Raw genomic sequence first — 24,378 nt, 5'->3', positions numbered from 1 at the left:
ATATTTAGAAAAACTATGATCATACATTCGTAACAGGTTACTAAAGATAATATTTTGACACTTACCTTATTTTTAACTCTTTTCCAGATTGCTTCACAGTAGAAAGTTTGGAAAGTAAAAATCTTCACATGTAAACAAATGTTTGGAAAAACCCCAGTGTTGCCAATAATAAAATATTAAATTTACCCCAAACTATTAAATTACCCTCAAATAGGGTACAAACTATTTTTCAAGACCAAAACCTCCCATTTATCTTGTATTGTTTATTCAATACAAAAATTAATAACTTCTTACTAAAGTAACTCAAAGGAAGGACCAAAGTAGACTCAATTGACGGTAATAAGATATGTCAAATTAAAAAAAAAATTGTTTTTACAAGACAGTTATTTATGTATGTGAGTTACTCACATGATTTTTTCTTTTTTATATAATAGATTCTCTTTGGATAAAGGTTAAATTTACTGATATTGTCATAATTAAAAAAAATAGTATTATTATACATTTAATTTTAAAATTTTAGATACATTGAAAAAATAAAAGAGTATTAAAGACTATTATTGAAAATATGTGTAAAATGTAAAAAATAATACATTTAATTATATCACAACATTCTCTTTTATTTGCAACTTAATTAATAATTACAGTTATAATTCAGAAATAATAAAGTTAGTAATCCATTGGCAGCCGTTTTCCCATTGTAGCTATAAATGATGAAGGTTGTAAGTAACTGTGCTTTCCAGCTCCAGATCTAAAAAAACAATAAATATTTAATTTATAAAATTTATTATTTTATAATAATTAAACAATCTTCATTACATGAGTAGCTGTTTTTAACTTCTTAATTTGAGATATATATACTGATAAGAAACAATACAAGCAATAGTTTTATTTATTTTGATTCAGTGCTAGATTAAAGCTCTCGCTCATTTTCACTCTGGACTAACACTGGACTATTAATCCAGTCAGAAAATTTAGGTCCCCGATTTCTTTTCTTTAGTTTCGTAATTATATATGATAATATCATTTAATGATGTAATTTATCAAAATATAAATTATATTGTTAAAAATATTCTGTATCTAAATCATTGTTCAGTTTTATCAACATTAAAGGCAATGTTTACATTTAATTTTTTTTCTGTGTAGCATTTTTGAAAATAAATACAGTATATGTAAAAGAGATATATATAAAAGTATGTATTGTGTAGTATATATAATAGAGTATTTTTGAGAAGAGGAAATGTGTAAAATAATACATTTAATTATCACGACATTTTATTTTATTTGCAATTTAAATTTAACAACCATGTGTTAAATGGTTACCTTTGTAATAATAAGAAAAATGTTCTTAAGTGAAAAATGGTTTATTCATTTAGTTCAAATATCACAGTAACTTATTTCCACTGTTATCCTTGCTTTTTAAAAAATCAAAATGACCAGAATTGTCAGAGCCAAGAAAACTCAAACACCATACTTCACGACTTCTCTAAGGTATTAGACAGCAATAACATTAACAAATTTAATGAAGATGAAATAAGATTAAGTGATTTTATGATTATAAAATCTTATCTCACAGATAGAAGAGCTATCATAAAATTAAATGTCTTTTCCAAGCCTTTACGAGTAAGTGAGCGAAGTCCCAATTATTCTACAATCTGTAGAATACTCATAACCTATGAATAACCAAAATGTGTCAAATATGATTCAAAATGTTGGCAAAGTTAACACTTTGCCAACATTTTGTCATCCTTAAAAGGGGAATCTAAAAGTATAATGATGAATAAGGCTAAATAAACCCTCTCTGTGAAACAGAAATGTTAATCTTTTATCAGTCTTATTAAATCGAGTTTTAATCATTTGGTCTAAATTTTCAAGACAAAAACATTGAATTCACTGAAATTTCAAATTCAGTTTTTATTTTCATTGATAATTACTGAAAAAACACAGGTTCTGAAACAATATTCTAGAAAAAATAAAAATTCCATTTGTTTGCGCTTATACGTCACTCAAGTAGTGGGGGTATACACGCTAGACTGCTGTGGAGTCAGTCATCGCGCAATATCAGCCGTGTACGCAACTCGCCCGTCTAGCGGCATTATTAATAATTTTATATCTCATTTGTTTTATTTTATGTAACTTATTCTCATTTCACTCAGGTCTCTTTATGACGTGTATAAATTCGTATTCTAATCTATTTACAGTCCACTCATTGTTTTTATTAAATATCATTCTTGACTGAATTATGAGCATTGTTTCTTTGTTTATTTCACGCTATTCGAATTGTGAAACATCCATATTTAGTCAGACACCATTTTCATTCTAAAAAATTAAAAGTCAATTTTTACTGGAACCAGAATGTCATTAAAAAAAGTATTGCTGTAAGAATCCTTTTCTAAAATTAAGAGTGACTAATTTAGGAAAATTCTTGTAATTTATATTGCATAAATATAAAATCAAACAAAATTATTTTATAAATCCTTAAATATCACTTTTAACTTAATTCTTCAGAAAATATTAAAACAGAAAAATAGTATGAGTGAAACTAATAGAATAAGATATTGTTACCTGATTTAAGAAACTTTCTGGTTGTGTTTACATACCTCGTTTCATGTTTTAATGCTGGTCTTGGGGATGCTATTGTCCAAGTCAAAACTGATCCTGGATCTCTTTTATAATAGTAATTTCTTTTGTCAAAATGCCCAAATAACCCTAAACAGAAATTAAATGAAAGTATTTTAAATGTTAAAAGAAAATGTTTCTAATTTTCGATTCAACTATGAATTAAATTTAATTCAATTCTTGTGTATTAAAGGTAATTAGACACTTGAAAAAAATCTTAATTCTCCAAGAAATATCTAGAGTGAAAATCTTTTTTCAGACTTATTCATGATTATTAAGAGAAATTTAATTTCCTTGTATAACAAAATCTTGATATATAACATTATTTTCAGATGATAATCTTATAATGAATGGGTCATTAGAAAGATGTAAAAGATAATCTATAATTATAATTATAGATTATACAGAATTAATTATTTATATTTATTGAACTACTTCTTGAACCTAACGACATGCTGTCTGCATGTTTCAAATGAGTAGTTCAATGCTTGCAAGCCAGACAAATTACTCATACATTTTAATGCTGTCAACAACATCCTGTTTCTTGGACACTAGTTAGTTTTTATTTTTTAACACCAACACGACTATTGAATTGTTCAATCAATCAGTTGTATTCTAATAACACGTACTGGCTTGAAATTCTGCAAATTTAACAAGTTGTAGGTGTATTCCTTATATGAACAAGATACTCAGCTGCTTATTAACCTAAATTCAAAAAAGTTTACTAAATATCTGAGCTCCTTAAAATTATTAAATAAATTACACACTTCAAGATTAATGGAACTGTTTCCAAATACTTTTCGAAGCTAATTATTGGTCCACTTTTCTGTTGAGTATCTAATAATACTGTGGTTACTTCCCAAAACCAATACTCTAAGTAAGTTGATTAATATTTAATAATTAAAAATTTTCATCACTTTATGATGAAACAAAATAAAATGACTGGGAAAGTAAACAAGGCAGAATTTGCTTGTGTGTAAAGTAAGATTTAAATAATAAAAAACACTAACAAATACCTTCTTTAAATTTCTACTAAACAATTCTAATTTATTTAGGACCTTAAATAAAAATAATACATTTGAGCAAGATGCAGACTAATAACTTATTAAAGAATGAACACATAGTTGAAAGAATCTTTTATGTAAAGGTTAATGAAACTAAGTCTTATCATTAATATTTATTTTCAAATGTGTCATTTACTTTCCATCATGAATGAAATGCAGATTATGTTTCATTTTCCCAATAAAAATCAAGATTGTAGTAATTTATAGCCTACAATTCTAATTTTTCTTCATTTCATTTTCTTTTACTGCCAGGAGTAATTATAAAATCTTCAAGTGTTTTTGTAACAGAATACTGAGATCCACATAAAAAGAACAAGGAATCTCACATATGAAGAATAAACTAAAATTTATTAAAAATATTATTTTCAGAATTTGTTGATAAAATTAGATGTTTTTTCCAAGCCTGTTTACATACAAATATTGTTTTAACAATATATTTTAAATTAGCCATCCAATCCTCCACAAGTGATCTCTAAGTTTCTTTTATAAGTTTTGAGAAATACCAACAAACTATTTTTTTTCTTAAAAATATTTCCAGCAATAACTAAAACTAAACACAAGCTTCTGGTGAAAAAGTGCAAAATCACATTGCTTTATTTGAAAAGAATTAAATTTCAAAATTGATGAAAGAGTACATTAATAGATAGATGAATTTATTTCAAGTCGAAAATCATATTTCTGTTTATTTTAGAGATTACAGATTATGAAGCTGCCTGATCATAGTATAATAGGGATTTTGGTAATCTCTTATTTCCTTAAACACTTAGTCAGCTGCGACAAAAATCCATGGAAATGTAATTGAAACTGATTCTAACATTTCATCAAATAAATAAATGTATAACAATATACTTAGCTCTGGTAAACATTAAAGATTATGTTAATTTCCAGTGAACTGAAATACTTGATGATTATGTTAATGACTACTTTTATGGTTGGCAAAGCACATCCTTGATTGCTTGATTGTTTAAATGTCTGCAGGATATTATTAAGAGGAAGAATGTTATACTGTTAAGAATAACTTTTTTAAGCAAGGTAGCTGGCAAACAAATTGCCTCAATCCATTCCGATTGGTATTGAGGAAAGAAAGAACATCCTTATCAAGAAAAATTAAGTATTCTGACAAAGAAACCTCAAAAACCAAATAAGATAATGAGAAATCCACCAAAAGTTCAATATTGTACTGGAATTGTAAGAGTGACTCTGTAAGGAATGTGTTGTACAAGATAGAGCAATAGATAAAATTTCATTCAATAAGTAGGGATACTCATACTACCAAAATGCAAACTGCTCACTATTATCTTAACAACAAAATTTGTTCTAACAGAATTAATTATTTACATTTTATTTAACTTCTTACTGAACCTAACGACAATAATAAGTTTTCTCTAATAATGTTATTTTTTGAATGATAAAGATTATGGTTTTAAATTTAAATTAGCCTACTTTATATTTACTAAGAAAGTAATACATATTTTTACTAGTATATAAATAATTTATGTACTTATAAAAATTCTGTGACCAGTTCTTCACCACTGTCTGTATCGTTGCTTCAGATTCAGAGTTTGTTAAAGAATCATCTGCCTCACTGCTGGATGTAATAAATTAGCAATGACATCAGAAACAATTCCATCTTTACCTCAGTATTCTTTCTCCAGATTTGTTACTTTTGAACAGTAACTTATCCAACTTATCCAATCACTTAGAGTTACTCTTTTGATGCCCATACCAGTTAGTTTCTTTAAATTATCTAGATTAAAGTCACTACAAATATTTCCACTCAGAAAGGGGTTTAATTTAGCCCAAGCCAGTTCTGTTGGATTAAGTTCACATAAATATGGAGGTAGTCTTACAACTTCATAACCCAAACCAAACAGATATGCAATGATTTTGTAAACTTTCTCCTTTGGTTGTAGAAAATTGATTCAGCTATTCCTTTCTCATTGATAAGTCACTCTGTACCCCTTTTCTCAGCAACCAGTTTACTATTTCTAATTTAACAGATTTTTTTTGTTGATACTTTTTCTGCCAAGATGAAATGGTATGGGGCGTTATCCACTACATTGACTGACTGATCAGGAATATTTGGTAACAGTTTTGCCCTCCACCATTTCTCAGAATTATTATAGTTCATTTGCCTGTGATTATTACAATTTTTAATCGCAGCATAAAATTATTATAATTCATTTGTCTCTGCAAGTTGTTCCAGATTTATATAGCAATATGGTGCCAGCAACAAATCCTTCCTCACTTCCTGCATGTAATATTATTGAACGATTACCCCGCATTGCAGTTGTCTGCAACTCATGTGTGCGCTTGCATGCATGTGTGAATATATATTTATGCTAATGATGTTGTAAGTCACTCCATTTGAATTCAGTTCAACTACTTCAATTACAAATATAAAATTTTGTAGAGGAATCAGCAGCTCAATAATTATAACAAAATTTAAATGAAATTTAATGAAAATGGTTTAAATTTATTATAAAAATAAACAATTATATTTATTTTTAATAAAAATACTATTATACATCTTACCTGCTTTTTTATCAACTGGACGCAATGCAATATTTTTCACCACGCGAGGAACAGTGACTTTTGATTCAGGTATTTGCATTACTGTAACAAATCAGTTGTATATTTGTTAACTATCATAAAATTTTTCCAAGAGAATGATTGAAGTAATATACAAAATCACTATCAATAATTCATCAAATAATCTAGTCTACACAACAACAAAAAATTTATACTGGGTTTCTCTTTTAACATAATAGTAATGTAATTATTACATATATTAAAATGAAAAAAGTAACATTTTTTGCCATCAGGTAACTCCTGTTGGAAGCACATCTCCATTAATTTCTGTTCTGAGTTAATCTTTCAGTTTTAACATATTTATCAAATCCTGTATTTCTAACTTCTTGCTTCATGTATTGTAACCATGGTGTATTTCTTGAATTTTTACCTTCTGCACTACCATCCATGCTAAATTGATTAACACTAGTGACATTTATATATCACTTACCAACTTCTAGTAAGAACTGGCTACAAACTTCTTTTTTCTCTAAAATATTCTTAAAATCCCTCCATTTCAAATTTTATTAACAAATCTGATTTTCAACATTCCACTAAAACACTATATTTTTAAAACCTTTATTTACCAATTCAAAACTGGTCTTGTAAAACTACTACTTGGAGTGAAATTTGAATAATGTAATGACATGCCAATATTTCTTATCATTCAGTTAATCAGTACTGGAGAAATAATAAAACATGAAAATATAAATATAACAGAAAAATTAACATAGTGATAAAAATTAACTCATAGTGATACTTTAACAACAAAAATTGAGGTTAAAATTATTTAAAATCAAGATTAAGAAAAATCTTATTTAGTCACCTCTAATGTCTAGCAATTACCATTGGAGAAACTCTTTCACAAAGTAATAACATATTGCCAGGGGTTCTTCACCAATATGTTTATATTTTTAGTGAGAGTTCATCCTTGAGGAAAAGTGGAAGTATATGCAAACCAAAATAGAATGATGCATTCTTCACCTTTCTAGCTTTCTAACTGTACATGGCACATGTACTTAAATTCCATTTTTATGGAATTTAGTGCCTTTAGGCACTAAATTCCATAAAAATATTATAAAGAATTATTTTTTATTTCAAACTAGATTTGATACTCAAAAATATTATTTTTTAATTTTCCATCCATTTTTTTTTGTAAATTTATTACTTAACACAAAATTTGTTAATTTACTTTTGTAAATAACACAATTCTTTGATTAATGGTATAATTTGTTTTCCAATCATAATGTTAATGTTAAACACTTACTATCTTCTATTATTCTTCTTCTAAATGTCATTTTTTTAACCCATTTTATTATTTCTGTTTTATTGTTACTAATTTTTAAAGTAAATTTCTAAACCAACAATCAGCCCACACCATCCAGTATTTACTTGAACTCACTTTTAATTTTAGCTAAAAGATAACACAATTAATGAATCTTAACCACTTTATCTTTTCTGCTTGTACTGTTACTCTATTATCAATTTTTTCTTTCAGATCTTTCATTGCCTTTTCTATCTGTAGATTGAAAAGGATTGCAGAGAGAACTGAATCACTTCTTTTTGCTTGAGAATTCCGCTTATTATTATTTTTTTTTTGACAGCAACCTGATTCTAGTACAGGTTAAAAATAGTTTTTTTTCTATACTTCATTTCTAATCATGATTTGTTCCACTCCAGATTATTGAATATCTTCACAAGATCTATAAATGTCATGTAATTTCTTAAAAGATCTAGAATATCTCTTTCATCCTGTTTTTCCATTATTTATCTGAATTTCAATACTGACTAATACCAGTAAAGGTTGAGTAGATAATTTCTGCTCAGGTAATTATTTTCTTAATATTGACAATGCATGTAATATAAATGTGCAGAATAAATTGCATCAATTTCCAACTAATGGAAACTTTCAGTACTACTATTGCATTATTCTAATAATAATTCTTAACTGCTGTCATGTAACATATTTAAGATTAATGTAGTAGAATAGATCATATTTATAATTAGGAACTCGGTGATACTAAATTAACTTTTATGTTGTAAGTTGCTAATAGTATATTTTAATATATCATTTTTATGTAACCATAAATAATTAGTTAATTTAATACAAGTTTACAAATTGATATTGCAATGGATGATTCTCTTCATCAGTTAAGATAATTTGGGCAATGAAGAAAAAAATTCAAATATCTCAAACAGTTTAGTTATAGAGTTACTCTTTGAAGATCACTTAAAATATATCTGTAAGAGATTGACATTACCACTTGCCACATAAATAAATTTAATCACTAATTTTAATTTATACTTAAAATATTAATAGCACTAATTAGTTGCAAGTATGAAACATACGATTTAACAAGCTCACCTAAATTAAAAATCTATTTTCACCTGAAATAAATTCATAGAATAGAGCTTTTCATTTTTTCTCATAGACATCAAAGAAGTAGACAAATAAAACTGAAATAGAAGTAATATTACTAACAGTTATTTAAATCAAATTTCATTTCTCTTAACTAAAATAATGGCTGTATAAATGTTATTTACAATACATTACTGGTGTGTGTAAAATACAATAATTAATTTGTAATACTTACAAGCAAATAGATCATCCAGTGAAGTACTGTCATCAAAGATTTCACGTTCAGGAATTTGTCTTCCGATCATTAAATCTACAAACCAGGAAACAATTTAGTGGTCTAAATATCAGCAAAAATTGATCACAGAGCAATTTTTCTGTTAAATGCTTAAAAACAAAGCCTAAAAAAATCTTATTTCACTGAAATGTTGTGTGATATTTTCATTACAAAATAGTTGTGGAGATTATGAAAATTTGCTCAAATTCTTTACTCTTTATTTTTTGTTAGATGAAATTTTTGCTGAATTAGACATTAAGTTTAAAAAAAGGATGTTTGTACAAACAGAAATTGTGCATCGAATTTGCTGACATGAAATGTTTTCCTCATTTTAAAGTATTCTGGTAATAAAACTAAAAGAATTGTTTAGTTCATCAACATTGTCAACATCATCAGGACTCTGGTCAGTTAAAACGAGTTTTATAAAAAAAAAATTTTTTTATCTGATACTAAAAGGTTTGGGATGGTGCCAGGGACTAAAACATACTCTTATTAACTATACATTTACTTACTTTACACTCCATCTTCTACTTTCTCCACATTCTACTGATGTTCTCTACCTTACACTTGCATGCCTTTTTTCTATAAAAAGTTATTTAAATGTACCTTCCTCAAATCAAATAGGTATTCATTTATTTAACATATTAATATGTTAATAAACATTGCACACTCATTAAAATGAACACTCCTGTAATAACTAAGCAGATGGTAACCTCTTGATTTTATAATATAAATCCCTACGGTTCCATCAGACAATTTTCACCAAAATGTTACAGTTTCTGGTACTCTATAGATATGAATTGTTAATGCTGCTGAAATTAATAATGAAGATGTCCTTTGAAAGTAATGCATAATGCTTTTAACCTTGGGTGTATTACAATGTGCTGAATGAGAATGAAGAGGAGTGTGTAATTATCAAAGAAGAAAGTACATTTATTAAATAAACACTGTAAAACTGGAATAAAATTTATCTAATTTACCATGAAAAGTGTCATTTAAGACAGAAAACAGAAAAACTGAATTTAAATAAGAAATATTTTCAATTTTATATTCCCAATATAAAACAACATTTCATTAACTTGGTTGACAATTACAAATAGATTTTTTATCGTTTAACTTACTTCTGAACATGGTGTTTCTTTTTGATGTGTCTTCAATATTTACCTTTGCTGCAACTGAGGGTACTGGAACAGTAATTTTATTTATTAGTATATATTTCATAGGAAGAATAAGAAAAAAATACTGCAAACTGCAACATGCTTTCATTGCTGACTTTTTACAGAAATATTTGATTTATCAATAAAAACATTCATCAATTAGATTCCATTTTTTATCTTGTATTCTATCTGATAATTCATTTCTTAATTTTTATTTACTTCATCGTAATGAATTACATTGAAGTATCTTCAAACAGGAATTTCAAACAGCTTTAGAGCTAGCATATAACTATTGCATTTTTTGTGTCTTATTTTAAGGAATAAAATTAATTGTCTGGATTCAACTTAAAGAACAATAAAAAATATTACTGGTAATGCATCTTTGTATTATAACTCAATTTTTTTTGAATTTTCCCATCTTTAGAAAGAATGAATGTGATTACTTGGTTAGAGAATAATAACTTCCTTATTTCATGTGATAAAAAAAGTTGTACAAATCCTGATCGGGGAAATATTAAACTTAATATGAAAACTGCTTAATAATAATAAACGATCAATCACAAGTCAAAAATAACACAAATTAAATTTTGTTTAAATCAAAACTATTTCACATTCAGTGACAAATCTATTTTATAAGAATGGGTTTGCTTTAAGCAGCATGCCATCAGAAGTATTCCTACAACATATAGAAAACATAACAACTTTTATGAAAGTTTTGGATTCATGGATGATATTTTATTAATTTATAATAAACAAATCAATTCTAAACAATAATTAATAAGCTGAAGACCTTTTATAAAATTATACAACATACAATGGAAATAGAAAATAATTCTTCAATATTTGCAGAAAACCAGTAACAATAGTATCACATCAATTCATAAAAAAATCAATAAATAGAAGCATAATTAATAAGTCTCACTACATTAATGGTAATAAATTAAAGAACCTAATTTAATAAAATGTGTAGCAATAAACAATGAATACAGCACAGAGGGTAAAAATAATTTAATATATAAAAATAGATTTTTGGAATAATGAAATAGATAAATTTATACATTGGAAATAAAACTTTAACATCTAATTTACAATAACAGCATTACTACCTTAAAAAAGTTTTATAAAAAACACATACAATGATTTATAAAAAAAATTAAATATCAGCTTCTATATATTCCTCATGCACTCATATATAGTCATCCATAGCATTATTTACCATAGTGCATCAGTAAAGAATATTTCCTATGATCAATATTTTTCTTTTAGTGTTGACATTCACCTGAATTTTTTATCCCTATTCTTATTACCACAGTAATGATTTTTCAATTCCGGTTTTTTATTTCCTATTTTATATCCAACTTAATCTCTTGTAGACCAAGCCAATACTGCTGTGAAAAATGCACAATTGGAGTCAAATGGTCTCCAATTTATCATGGGGAGAAATATAGTATATAAATATATTTCATGCATAAAGACTCACAAATGAGGTTTTTTCTATTTTTTTCTTTTGGGCTGGATTAAGTTTACTTTACTTTTTCTGTTATACTAAACTTTCTTCTACATTTTACTGAATTTCCAATAGGCTATACTTTCCCAAAACCTTCACTACAGTTCTTTGTATTATTTGTAAAAATAAATTACATACTTTAGGTCCTGTCTTTGTTTAAAGTGTGCTACCATTATATTAATATCCTTTTTCATCCATTAGTTTAGAGAGTTCTTTATCACAAATCTGAAAAAAAACTTAAAAGAAACCTAAAAAAAATGACAGAAGAGGAAAGTTAAAACCAATGATATCACATCTTCCCTCACACCTTTGTAGTGTTCAGATATAGTTTGTATATCTTATTCAATATGTAGCACCAACAACAAAAATAAAAATATAGCTCTCTCAAAAAAATAGGCGATATATCAGCAAAGGATGAATATAATTCCAAGTACATTTATAAACAGAGATGGTTCTAATACATAAGATTTCTCATTATAGTATATTAAGATAACAGTTTAAAGATTTAAACAGTAAAGATTTCTTTCAAGGAAAGCTGTGTAGTTTAATGTCAACATTAAGTACATATTAAAGCATAGAACAATATGATCTATTAAAACAAATTCTGCATTCACACACATAAATAAATTAATATTAAAAGGTATTTTACTTACATATCAGTTCTTCTTTATCTACAGTCTCTTTAGTCAAACCATCTTTCAAGACATCATTAGTCTTGCCAATTTGCATATCTAATCAGAACACAAATAATACACCTAGATAAACTTATTTAAAAAAAAAAACTATAAATATCTTAGTGCATAAAAATGTGTAGCATCATATTCTTCTAGATATGAACAGTGTTTATAAAATGATGAGATCTGTGCTTTTAAGAATATGATATTTATCATACACAAGTAATAAATGTATATATGTATGTATATATATATATATATATATATATATATATATACTCACATACATGTGTGTGTGTGTGGAATTTATTTCATCAAAGCCAACTTGAATTTTGTAAAAAATATTATGTACCTTGACACAGACAAATTTCTTTATGGCTTATTTTTTTAAGGTAGTATAACAAATTTCAAATGAATGGAAGTATATTGGAATCTTACCCATCACCAGTGACTCAGACTTCTGGAAATTTTTAACTGATAAGACATATGGGTGGATGGGTGTCCTTGATGATTAGTAAGATTTCATTCATTTTAATGAATACAAAGGATAAAACAATATAAAGTACACTCCATCACTGTATTTCTTTTAACCCATACAAAATTGAAATGGTTAAAATAATGTGAAATATGATCTACCAAATCACATTGACTTTTATAGAAAATTCATTCAATTATTATGTAAAAACCCTCAAAGTGTTGCAAATTTTAATTAGTCAGACAAAGATAATTTTTATTTAACAAAGTGTATTAACAAACAAAACTGCAGATACTACAATCTTACAGCCAAGATGTTTGAAACTTTACCGTAATATATGTATAACAAGCTCCTTGTCAGCTTGACATAGAAGAAATCATTTATTTAGTTTTTTCTCTATTTGTTCATAGATTATTTTTTTCAAATTCTAATATTAAGGTGGTACAAATATTCTTCAGCGGCTAATTAATAATTCTACAGATTGGTCGAATCATTATTAAAAGTTGCAGGTTCTAAGTGATCCTATTATTAAACGTAGTAATTAAGACATTACTTCTCTTTCGCAACTTTCTTAATCTAGACAAATTGACTAGAAGAGTGGTTATGTTTCAAATGTGGCTCATATTTTCAGCATACTTATATAGATATTCATCAAGTATTTCATACTTTTTTGGCTAACACACACACACACACAACCAGTTGCTCTATAATATTCATCATACCAACTTGCTCTCCTCTTCTGTTATATTACCTTGTTTGCAATGCACATTTACAAATTGTTTTCTCTAATTCATCTATAGTTTTTCTGTTTGTTTTCCTACCATTCCTCTAACTCAATAACCTATTATCAACTCTTTCTTATTTCACCTTCTCTTTTCCATCATTTGGCAGACTGTTCATACTCAATTCCAACAAGAAAATATTTAGAATCACAGTCTATACCTTGATATTATCAGACTTCTATGTCTAAGAAATGACTTATCTATCATGTTATTATGTATCAGATTTCTTGTGGCTCTAATGTCACTTTATGGATTCTTTTGTAAACAAATACTGTATGTACTTCTATTGTTGATATCTATTAACTATAAAATTGATACCTCTCATTTGATTTTTATTACTTTTGGCACAATAGCAATTTTCTTAATAATGTTTACAAAATCTTCCTTTTACCAATTTTTATATTAAAGTCAAACAACACTATCTCATGCAGGTCACTCATCATTTGTTGAGTTGCTATCAAACACTCTACAACTGTTCAAAAAAATGTCTTTCATATCCTCTACTTTCTTCTCAATAGGAGCATAAATTTTCAAAAGGGTTATATTACAATAATCTGCTTCTAAATCCTAAACTACAAACCCAGTCATAAGGCCAGAACCCTTTCCTAATCAAAAAACCATTTCTGAAGTATTTTCCTCAGATCTTCTGTAATATAAAAGGTAATTATCACCCTTATATAAATTTTTCTTTTTCAATCTAACTTCACTCAGAGTAATTATGTCAACCTTAAAATGCATTATCTCCTTCCTCAATTCTCTCAAAGCAGCACCTCAGTGTAGAATCATTCAAAGTGGCCATCTATACTTGAGTTCATAACTAGAGCCACTCTGGGGATTTCCTTTTCACAGCCATTGATATCCTTATTTCAGGCACTGAATACTCTCAGTCTAATCAACAGAGATATCAAATATTGTAAAATAAAAATCTTGATTTATTTATTTGTGAATTACAATCTTTTTGTAAGGAATGTTTGCCTAGAATTGTTGTTCTACAATTTATATGTAGTAAGATCTATAATTATGAAGTATTCAAGTGCATTATTAAGAGATATAATGTTTATGTTCGTTGTAGCCATTCTTCAAGGTCTGATGGTGCCATGATTTCTTTTATGATGATTTGATTTATACAGCATCTATACTTTATATGTTATTTGCTACTTGTTTTCTGAATAGCGGTAGCTTAAACAAAATATCTTCTACAATAAAAGCTATATATCATGAATTTTTTGAGAATATTTTTAGAAAGAAGTTAAATTTAGTGTTATCTGAGATAAAGAAAATGAAATAGTATTTTTAACTTGTGACATACATATTGATTTGTTAGATAATAAGAATTTTATAGATGAGTATAAATTCAAGATTCATAGTAATAATTACAGTTCTTATGCAAATGAGATCACAAGACCTATATAATTTATATAAAAATTGAGTATCCACATACATATATTTTGTAATATAATATATATATATATATACACGAGGTGTGATAAAAAAATACGGTGAATAATTTTTTATTAAAAAAAGTAATTCAATTTAATCTCCTTCAAAGTACTGTCCTTGGCTAGCAATGTACTTATCCCAACGTTGACTCCATGACTGGAGGCATTTCTGGAAGGCGTCTTTCGGAAGGGCTTTCAGCTGCTCGGTCGTGGCCCTCTCAATTTCAGCAATGGTGTCAAAACGTTTTCCTTTAAGCAGTTTTAATTTTTGGGAAGAGCCAAAAGTCGCATGGTGCTAAATCCGGTGAGTATGGCGGATGTGGACAGACAGGAACACTTTTTTCGGCCAAAAACTCGCGAATGAGAAGCGAGGTGTGACACGGCGCGTTGTCGTGGTGAATAAGGAAGCCATTGGTCTATTTTTCTGGTCGCTTTCTTCGTACGTTTCGCTTTGAACGGATCCGTACGATATGTTAAGGTCTTCCGATAGCTCTCGAATAGTCATTCGCCTGTTTGAACGAACCATTGTTTCCACTTTTTGCACATTTTAAACTGTTTTTGAGGTTACTGCATGTCCCGCACGCTGCTCGTCTTCAACAGACTCATTTCCGTTTTTAAATCGGTCATACCACTTGTACACAGTCTTCAAAGTTACCACATTATCGCCGCACACCGATTCTAACATTTCGTGAGCTTCTTTGGCACTCTTTTGCAATTTAAAACAAAACTTAATGTTAATGCGTTGTTCAAAATTCATGTTGCGCGACAGACACGATAAACACAACCTCACTCTAGCGGCTCTAGCAGCTGACTGGCAAGCTCGAACGTGTTACAACTTGTCCCTGCCTGTCTCAGTTGATCACGCTATAGGACAAATTACAGCATATGGATGTAGCGTCGGCAGTTACCGCTAAAAAATTCATTCACCGTATTTTTTGATCACACTTCGTATATTAATAATCCACATCTTATGTAAATTATATAATACCAACGGTACCAGATGTTAAGAAAATTGAACCTGTATAATTGATTTACACTGATAAAACAAGCCTGCGATGGTTGTGTTTTTTTTAATTTTTGATAATTGATTCTTATGTATTTTTTAGTGATGAGTCTGAAAATAACTTTCATTTTTTTCCATCACGTCATATTATGCATTCTTATGCATGGACAATTGAGTGGACTAAAGAGGAGGGCGGGGTGGAGTAATTGTCCCCTTAATGTCTAATGAAAATTAACACAAAATAAGCCCAGTTTCAATTATAGCACATTTTTATTTAATTTTAATTTTCATGAAGATGTCATGCCTTTAGATACCACTCCTCCTTTTCACCCACCCTTAATGATGAAGTATGTAAAACACTTAAATTGTATTCCATGTGTTGAAGTTTCTTTGGACTGCTTATACTTTGCTTCGCGTTTTTCCTTCTATGTTCTCTGTAGGGTTCATCTCAGTGTATGGCAATAGTCTGCCATCATCGTTGTAGTTCATTTTATCTATAAGGTTCAAATCCTAGTAAAGGCAGTTACTTTTATACGTATTTGAATACTAGATCATGGATACTGGTGTTATTTGGTGGTTAGGTTTCAATTAACCACAGATCTCAGGAATGGTCGACCTGAGATTGTACAAGACTACACTTCATTTACATTCATACATATCATCCTCATTCATCCCCTGAAGTAATGCCTTATGGTGGTTCCAGAGGCTAAACAGAAAAAGAGAGAGTGGTCCATTTTCCTTGTTACCTCTGTTCCATTTTTTTCATGTTCTTCAAGGCTTCTTTTTCTGCAACTTCCATTTGTTTCTCAAAATTACCTTCTTTGAGAAATTTTCTTATGTCAGGACCAGTAAAGACACCCTCTTTTAGTTTAGCGATTGATAAGACAGGAAATTTGTCACTGATGTATTTAAAACATTTACCTTCTTTTTGTAAGGCTTTGACAGGCTTTGACAAATTGCTTCATCAAACCTAACTTGATATTCAGAGGTGAAAGGAGAACTTTATTTGGATCTGTGAGAGCTTTTATTTATGGTTCCAGGTTCTAGTGAAGTTCTTTTTGGCCAATCTTTCCTTATTCAATGATTTTCTCTGTCTCTTCTATCCCATTCACACAAAGAACAAGGAAACTTTGTGTATCCTCCTTGCTGTCCTAGGAGCATTGATATTATTTTTAGATTGTCCACGTATTCACTTATGATTGTCATATTTAATTTTATAGAAAAAAACTAAAAATTATTGTACCACTCTTTTAAATGGTCAGAATGTTCAACAGGTATTGACGGATATGTACTCCCATTGTGAAGGACAACTTTGAGGCTTCTTTTGGACGAATCTATGAACAGTCTCCAATCGTTACTTTCATACAGAATGTTAGATAAAGTCAAAAGTCCACACACATCAGTGCAAAAGACTAATTCGGCTTTAAAATCCTTTTCTCTGTGCCTGAACCAGGGGAATGAAGTGCCAGCTGTAAGCAAGTTTTTCTCTTTAAGCCTTGAACCAAGCAATTCTGAATTTTCTTTGGTCAGATGTAAGTCCTGAACCAAATCGTTTAGTTCAAACTGTGACTAAAGCTCTGGTGCACAGTCATCTCCGGGTTTGTACTCCTCGATATCTTCATTTAAATCACTTGTGGAACCATCTATTTCAGGTAAATTTTCTAGTGGAATTGGCACTGGTACGTCTGGATCATGAGGAACCGGGTGTAAAGCAGATGGCTTATTTAGATAGACGATTCTTAATTTATTCTTCAAATTGAAACCGTAAACACCAGTTGAACAAAATTAATAATCATTGGTGTGATTTTGTGGCTCTACACTATTGGACCTCCAAATCTGAACGCTTCTTCTTCACCGTTTGACTACCGTCTTAGTCCTTCAACACGTGTGTAGTAAACGTTTTGTATTGAACTATTTTCCTCCGAAATACGTGAGGTATACTTGTCGAACGAAACTTGTTATGATTATTTTTTGCCTTTGCACCATTAACTCATCACAAATGTAACAAAAGGAATCTGCAGAATTTTTGCAGCCTCTTGAAGCCATTTTGAAAACGGAAAGTTTGCTTATGACCTGAAAAAATATTTTCCACCGACAAAAACGCGTTTGATCAAGGAGGGCATAAAAAACTCGATTTACGCACGCTGATGGTTGAAACAGCACTGACAGCAGTTGCACGGTTCATGAGTAGCGCGGATAGCTGGCAATAAACATGTTACATCTGATTAAGTTTGTCACAACCTGTCGGCCAGTTCTCCTACCGTCTCGTCATCATCAATCCAAACCCCTATGCCTGCCTCTTCAGACTACTCAACTGTTTAGCTATAAAAATGCATAATATAAACAAAAAAAAGCGAATATATTATATTAATTTATTATTAAAAAAAAAACCGTTTTCGCAATTTTTCAACTTTTTACAAATTCAAATTTGCTGTTTACGATAAATCCTGACATAACGTAAAACAATGAAGGTAACTTTCAGATTCAGCACTAAAAAATACATAGGAATCAATAATGAAAAGTTAAAAGCCATTCCACTAACCAAATTTTGCAGGCTTGTGTAATATTTATTAAATTTAATTACAGAAACGCTGTTTCTCGGTGTTTTTAAGGATCTTGGTCAACTGATTATTACACTAATTTCTTTTATAATTTTAGTAAAAATAAAGATAAATATTTTGTTAAAATTAATCATCTTGACTAAAAACTCTTTACATAATTTTAAATAGGATGAGGTTTATAAATATAATAACGTTACTGAAGCTTTTAAGAGCTTTAGTACACAGTTGAGTAAGCAAATTGATACCGAGTTTAGTTGGTTACATGACGCAAGAATAAATGTTGAGCTAAAACCTTGGTTAAATTTTTTTTTTAATAAACATGATAAAAAGGAGAAGTTAACTCTACAAAGAAGCAACATTAAAATAATAAACTTAAATTTTATTACGTAGATATAGGAATAGGTTAAACTCTGAGTTAAAGTAAGTAAAAGAAATATAATTTAAAAATGGATTTTTCATTGCCAAAAAGGTTCTAATAGGCAATGGAAAATTAATATTTTTTTTTTAAAAAGAAGGCTTCTAATATTAATAAAATGGTATTAGAAAGTGGTACAGTTTGTAAATCTAGTGTATAAATACAATTACCTTTAATGATTTTTTTCTTTGTGTAGTGGAAAAACTAAAAAATTAACAGGAATGAGATGAAAACATGCATGATATGTGCATTAAATTTAGTGAAAAATATCCCGTTTATTATATTAAAAACTCAATAGATTTTTAACTTCAATAGATAAAAATGAAATACATAATTATGTCCTTAGCTAGTAAAACATCTGTCGAATTGAAACTTAAAGTCCCGCTACTGTAATGATTACTAGAGAGCTGGATTATTTGTGTAATCTTTGTTTAGAGACAAAGGTTTATTAAAACAGGTTATAGTAGTGTTAATTTTTAAGAAGAGCGATTATAGTTTTATTGGCAATTACCATCCTATTACTCTGTTACCGGCTTTAAAGTATTTGAAAATATTGTTAAAGTAAAATTAATGTCATTTCTAGATAATAACAAGAATTTAAGTCTTAAATCAGTTAATGTAGTAAGCATAGAAGTATTTTAAATTTATTTTCTCAAATTAATATGGGTATAAATAGCAGGGAAAATGTCAGTCTTTTTATAATTTAAAAAATGCATTTGTTATGGCAGAACACAGTTCTTGGTAAATAAAAAGGATTAGCCTACTACTGGTTTAAATCTTATTTAGGTTTCAGAATTCAGAGTGTTAGATTTAATGGGAAATGGAATGATCAAATATGATATCCTTGAATGACTCTGTCCTTGGTTCAGTTTTGTTCATAATAAACATATCAATGATATGTAATACAAATTTTAAAAGGAAACTTGTATCTTTTGCAGAATATACAGCTTAATGTTACAGATTAGCAGATTACAACTCTTTAGATGTACAGATCAAAAATGTACATAAACGTTTAAGGGATTTAATGGAAGAATGTGTCAAAGATTAATGTTATTTATTTTAATTTAAGTATGAGTACCAACATGATAACATCACAATTTAACTTGAACAAGGGAAGAAAACTGTTCTTGTCAAGATAAAAATAATGTAGAATCCACCAAATACCGTGGTTCTACTTGAGAAATGTTTGCCCTGAATTAAAAATGTTACATTATTCACTTATAAGATCATTAATAAGATTTTCTTTGTAGAAATAGTGGTAAAATAATCCTGCCACTCCTAAAAAACGAGTATTCCAGAAGAATCTACTGATTTATAGTTCTAAAATTCTGCGATAAAGTTGTTGATTCTGTTTACAGAAAAAAGGTTGCATAGTTAGGAAAAAGGCACAAATAATTAGTTAAGTCTGAGAGGATATTTGAGTCAACTGATCATTTGTCAATTCTATAATAATAATTTAATTAATGCATCTACGTTTTGTATTTTGAACTTTACATAAAACTACTAGTAGGTTAACACTATTTCTTTGGCAGAGTCATGTATTGTTTAAATTTTTATATTGATTTAAAAAAAGAATCTGTATAGGTTTTTTAATAATTAAACATGATCAGTTTACAAGTTTAAAAATACAATAATTAAAAATAAATGCAATTTATTTATTTTTTTTATTACTTTCCCTTTTCTGTTATTTACTAATGGATTTATTATTGTTTGAATTTGTATTTTAATATGCCTTAATATTTTGTTGTTTTTCACACTACTTTTGTCTGTTTTTTATGTGTTATTTCTAAGTTTTTAGTATTTTTCACATATATTCTGTTGACTCAAAATTTGTCGTAAGGCTTCATTTTTTCTAATTGTCACTCATAAAAAATGAAACTGATTAAACAATTTATTTTCTCTATTAATACTAAACATTTGTAAAGATTTGTTGTGAATCTATATTAATAATGAAATATGAATGTCTCAAGATATTTATAAATGGCTCTCATTGGAATAATTTGGAAGAGTGACCAGTTTGATTAATATGTATAACATAATAGAATGACATCAATGTGAACTGTTTTATCATGATTCATTCTTCTAGGAAAAATACATTTATCACCATAGTATGATTTAATTAACATTCTTTACTAATGACATCATAATTGATATAGTCATTTCAGTTACTATTTTTTGTGTGGAATAATCCAGACCAGAAAATCAGTTTTGTTCTGGTGTTCATGCAAATAAAATTGAGAGTTTGTACTTTGTTTTATTTCTACATTTTCTTATACAGATGTGTATCGTTTTTATTAAGCTTCATGCATATTACTTTTTGTGTATTGTCAGTAAATTATATAGAAATTCCTTGTAATTGTATAAATCATTCTATCAATTTCTGCTATAGATGTGATGAATTAACTTTTAAATAATCAAAGAAGAAATATTACACTTTGGTTAAAAAATCATTTGAATTCTATTTTGGGTACAAAGTAGGAGATCAGGACAAGTTTTTGGTCACTCATATATGCTGTAATTTTTGTGAAACTTTACTAAACAGCTGGCTAAGTGGGAAGACGTAACATATGCCTTTTGCTGTTAATATGGTATGGAGAGACCCCTAAAGACCACTCGACAAACTGTTATATTTGTATCACAAAAATCAAAACCATCACAAGTAAATTCAAAAAATCTATTGTATATTCTAGTCTTCCTTCAGCCATAAGACCTATTCCACGCAGTGAAATGTTACTTGTTGTTCCACCAGAAGGTGGAACAACAAGTAACATTCTACACTCCATGTTTCTACATGGAGTGTAGAAGAAAGTAATGATGAAGAAGAAAGACATCAGATCCTTCTTTAGAAGGTAATGAAGAAGAAGAGGATTTCCAAGGTGAGAACACTGAACCTCACAAAATTACTCAAGTAGAACTTAAACTGGATCATGATCTTAATTTGTCTAAAATGCAGTAAGAGTGACTGGCTAGGTTAAAAAGCTGAAACCTTCTCAAAAGCAACAATAAAATATGTTTTTTTTTTTCGTATTAGGCAGCAAGAACTTCAACAACTGTTCTCCTTACAAGATAATATAGTATACTGTAATGATGTAAATTCTTTACAGTATCAAGGATTTGCAGTATCACAATTCTACAGAATGAAGATTGTTTATATATTTTTTAAACAAGTTTGAAAGCAATTCTCAACATCAATGGAAATGAGAAACATCAATTCCTCTTCTTATGCAGAACAAATGAAGGAGACGTATGAAAATATGAAACTTTTACTGACGATGTTACAATATGAAAAGTATTCTTGGTACATATGTGGGGACCTAAAGGTGATAGCCATTTAATGCTGTAGCATTTATTTTAATTTTATTGACTGCAGCTCAGTTATACTATATAATATTATTTCTTAGCAGGCGGGAAGGTAGAGTTAGTAAAAATTACTATATTAAAAAAAAGGGGCTGAAGAGAGGGAAGCACTTATGGGTGGGCAGAAAAATGTTGTTTGTACTCTTTTGAATCAAAAGAATGTGTATCTTTCACCAGTACACATAAAACTTGGTTAGATGAAAAATTTTGTCAAAACAATGAATAGTAAAAGCCAAGGTTTCTCATACCTTAACGAGCAAGTTTCCCAGAATCAGAGAGGCATATTTCAAAGAATCAATATTTGTTGGATCATAGATTTGTAACCTACTGAAGGATTTGATCTGAGAGGAGTTTGAATGATTCTGAGAAAACAGCACAGGTATCATTTTGAAATGCTGTGAAATCATTCCTGAGCAAAAAGAAGTTTGAGAACCATTTAGAAGTGGTGATGAAAACTATAAATAACTGTGGTGCAATGTATTTCTAAATATACTCAATGCTTTCAGTTGGATTTATTTCCACCTAATCTAGGCAATCTTACTGATGAGCATGGTGAAAGCTTTCACTAAGATACATCAATGATGGAATCATGCTACCATGGAAATGGATCACAAATAAGCTTGCCAGTTACTGCTAAAGATTGAAAAAGTACATTCTAGAGGCTAAATACAGGATAAAATTAGAGAAAATCAGATATAAGGTAAGATAATATTATACTCTAGACTATACAATAAAAAAATCAGGAATAAATTTTTGTTACTAAAAAAAGGAAACATTCAATTTTGGTTGGCAATCAGTGCAAAAAATATTTCTAGGACACCTTATTGAAGGCATCTAACACAATAAAACATTTTTTTTTGTAGATGGATGTTGTGAGTGTACATCCCAACTCCGTAGGGGAAGACATTCGCCTAGTGTGACGTTCCGGTCGCCACACACCCTCCTTGCCCTGTTGGGCTTTAACAGGAGATTGTGAGTGTACACCTAAACACCACAATTATTTTTATGTAATATGTAATATTAATCATTAATAATTTTGGTGAGGTATATATTTCTTTTAGTGTAGCCTAAATCCTACATGCTTTAATATCTTTAAATTGCCACTGTAACCAATAAGCTTAAAAACATCACCTTGAATACAAGTGTTAAAGTTATGCATAATTTTTCTTTCCTGGTATCACGCACTTGAGTTATGGTGTAATAAGTAATAAAAAATGGGGTATGTGTGTTTTTGCCTAGCTAGACGTTTAACGACCCCCCAAAAAACAAAAAAAGGTAGGGGTAATTGAATTGTCTACATACATATGTGTAACTTTCTTGATATCAAATCAGTAGATCAATATTGATAGAATATTTTATAAAGATCTTATTATTTTACTTTTATTATACTCTTTAACAGTGAAAAGAAGCACATAGCTTAAAAAAAAGTTGAAATAATCAGTTGGAGATATTTAATGAATAAATCTGAAAAAAATTTAATGCACAATTATAAAATAATCATTACTTACCCTTATAAATGTTAAATCCATCTCCAGACTGTTGGGCATTACAGTAATAAAATAAAACAATTAGTAAGCAAATGTATGTTATACACACTCGTCTAGCCATCTTAGGAGAAATGACTTAAAATGCGCACATCCATTATATATAGGCCAGTTTTCACTATTTCTGGACATAACTAACAATAGAAAAAATACTGAATGGTTATATTTTGAATCATTAAAAAGTAACAATGAAACTGAAACCCTGGATAATAATAACTTCTCAGAGGGGAGTAAATAACAAAATACCTACTTGGAATACCTGCTTGGAATAGGGTAAAATAAATGAATCAATTTTTCTGTGGAGGAGGTATCTGTGTAAGACATGCTTCAAATAAAATGAATTCAATGAATAGATGAGATTTTTTTTTTAATAGAAGTGTCAATAACAAAAATACAGCTCAGAATGTAAGATAAATATTACAGGAATACTTATAGATATTTAAAATATCATTTATAATGCCAGAAAATAATGAAATGCTTATTCCATACAAGTCATTTACAAGCAGAATAAATTTATGTAACAATTGATATCTGGTAAAATAGAAGAAATAAGCAACCTATGAAATTTAGAACTAAGAAA

General features: G+C 28.6%; 1 protein-coding gene across 1 annotated transcript; it reads right to left on the bottom strand.

The window, feature by feature from the left end:
• Positions 1 to 605: 605 nt before the first annotated feature.
• Positions 606 to 23,868, bottom strand: LOC142318104 (uncharacterized). The gene is made up of 7 exons (XM_075354639.1): positions 23,763 to 23,868; positions 12,202 to 12,279; positions 10,006 to 10,068; positions 8,846 to 8,920; positions 6,216 to 6,296; positions 2,598 to 2,706; positions 606 to 748 (listed from the first exon to the last, which is right to left on the bottom strand). The coding sequence occupies exons 1-7, from the start codon at positions 23,860 to 23,862 to the stop codon at positions 667 to 669; spliced, it is 588 nt and encodes a 195-aa protein (XP_075210754.1). The 5' UTR covers positions 23,863 to 23,868; the 3' UTR covers positions 606 to 666.
• Positions 23,869 to 24,378: the final 510 nt, after the last annotated feature.

This window comes from Lycorma delicatula, chromosome 1 (genome assembly GCF_047948215.1).
Source record: "Lycorma delicatula isolate Av1 chromosome 1, ASM4794821v1, whole genome shotgun sequence".
Taxonomy (NCBI): Eukaryota; Metazoa; Arthropoda; class Insecta; order Hemiptera; family Fulgoridae; genus Lycorma; species Lycorma delicatula.
The sequence above is the reverse complement of the archived record's forward strand: the minus strand, read 5'-3'. Positions and strand labels throughout refer to the sequence as shown.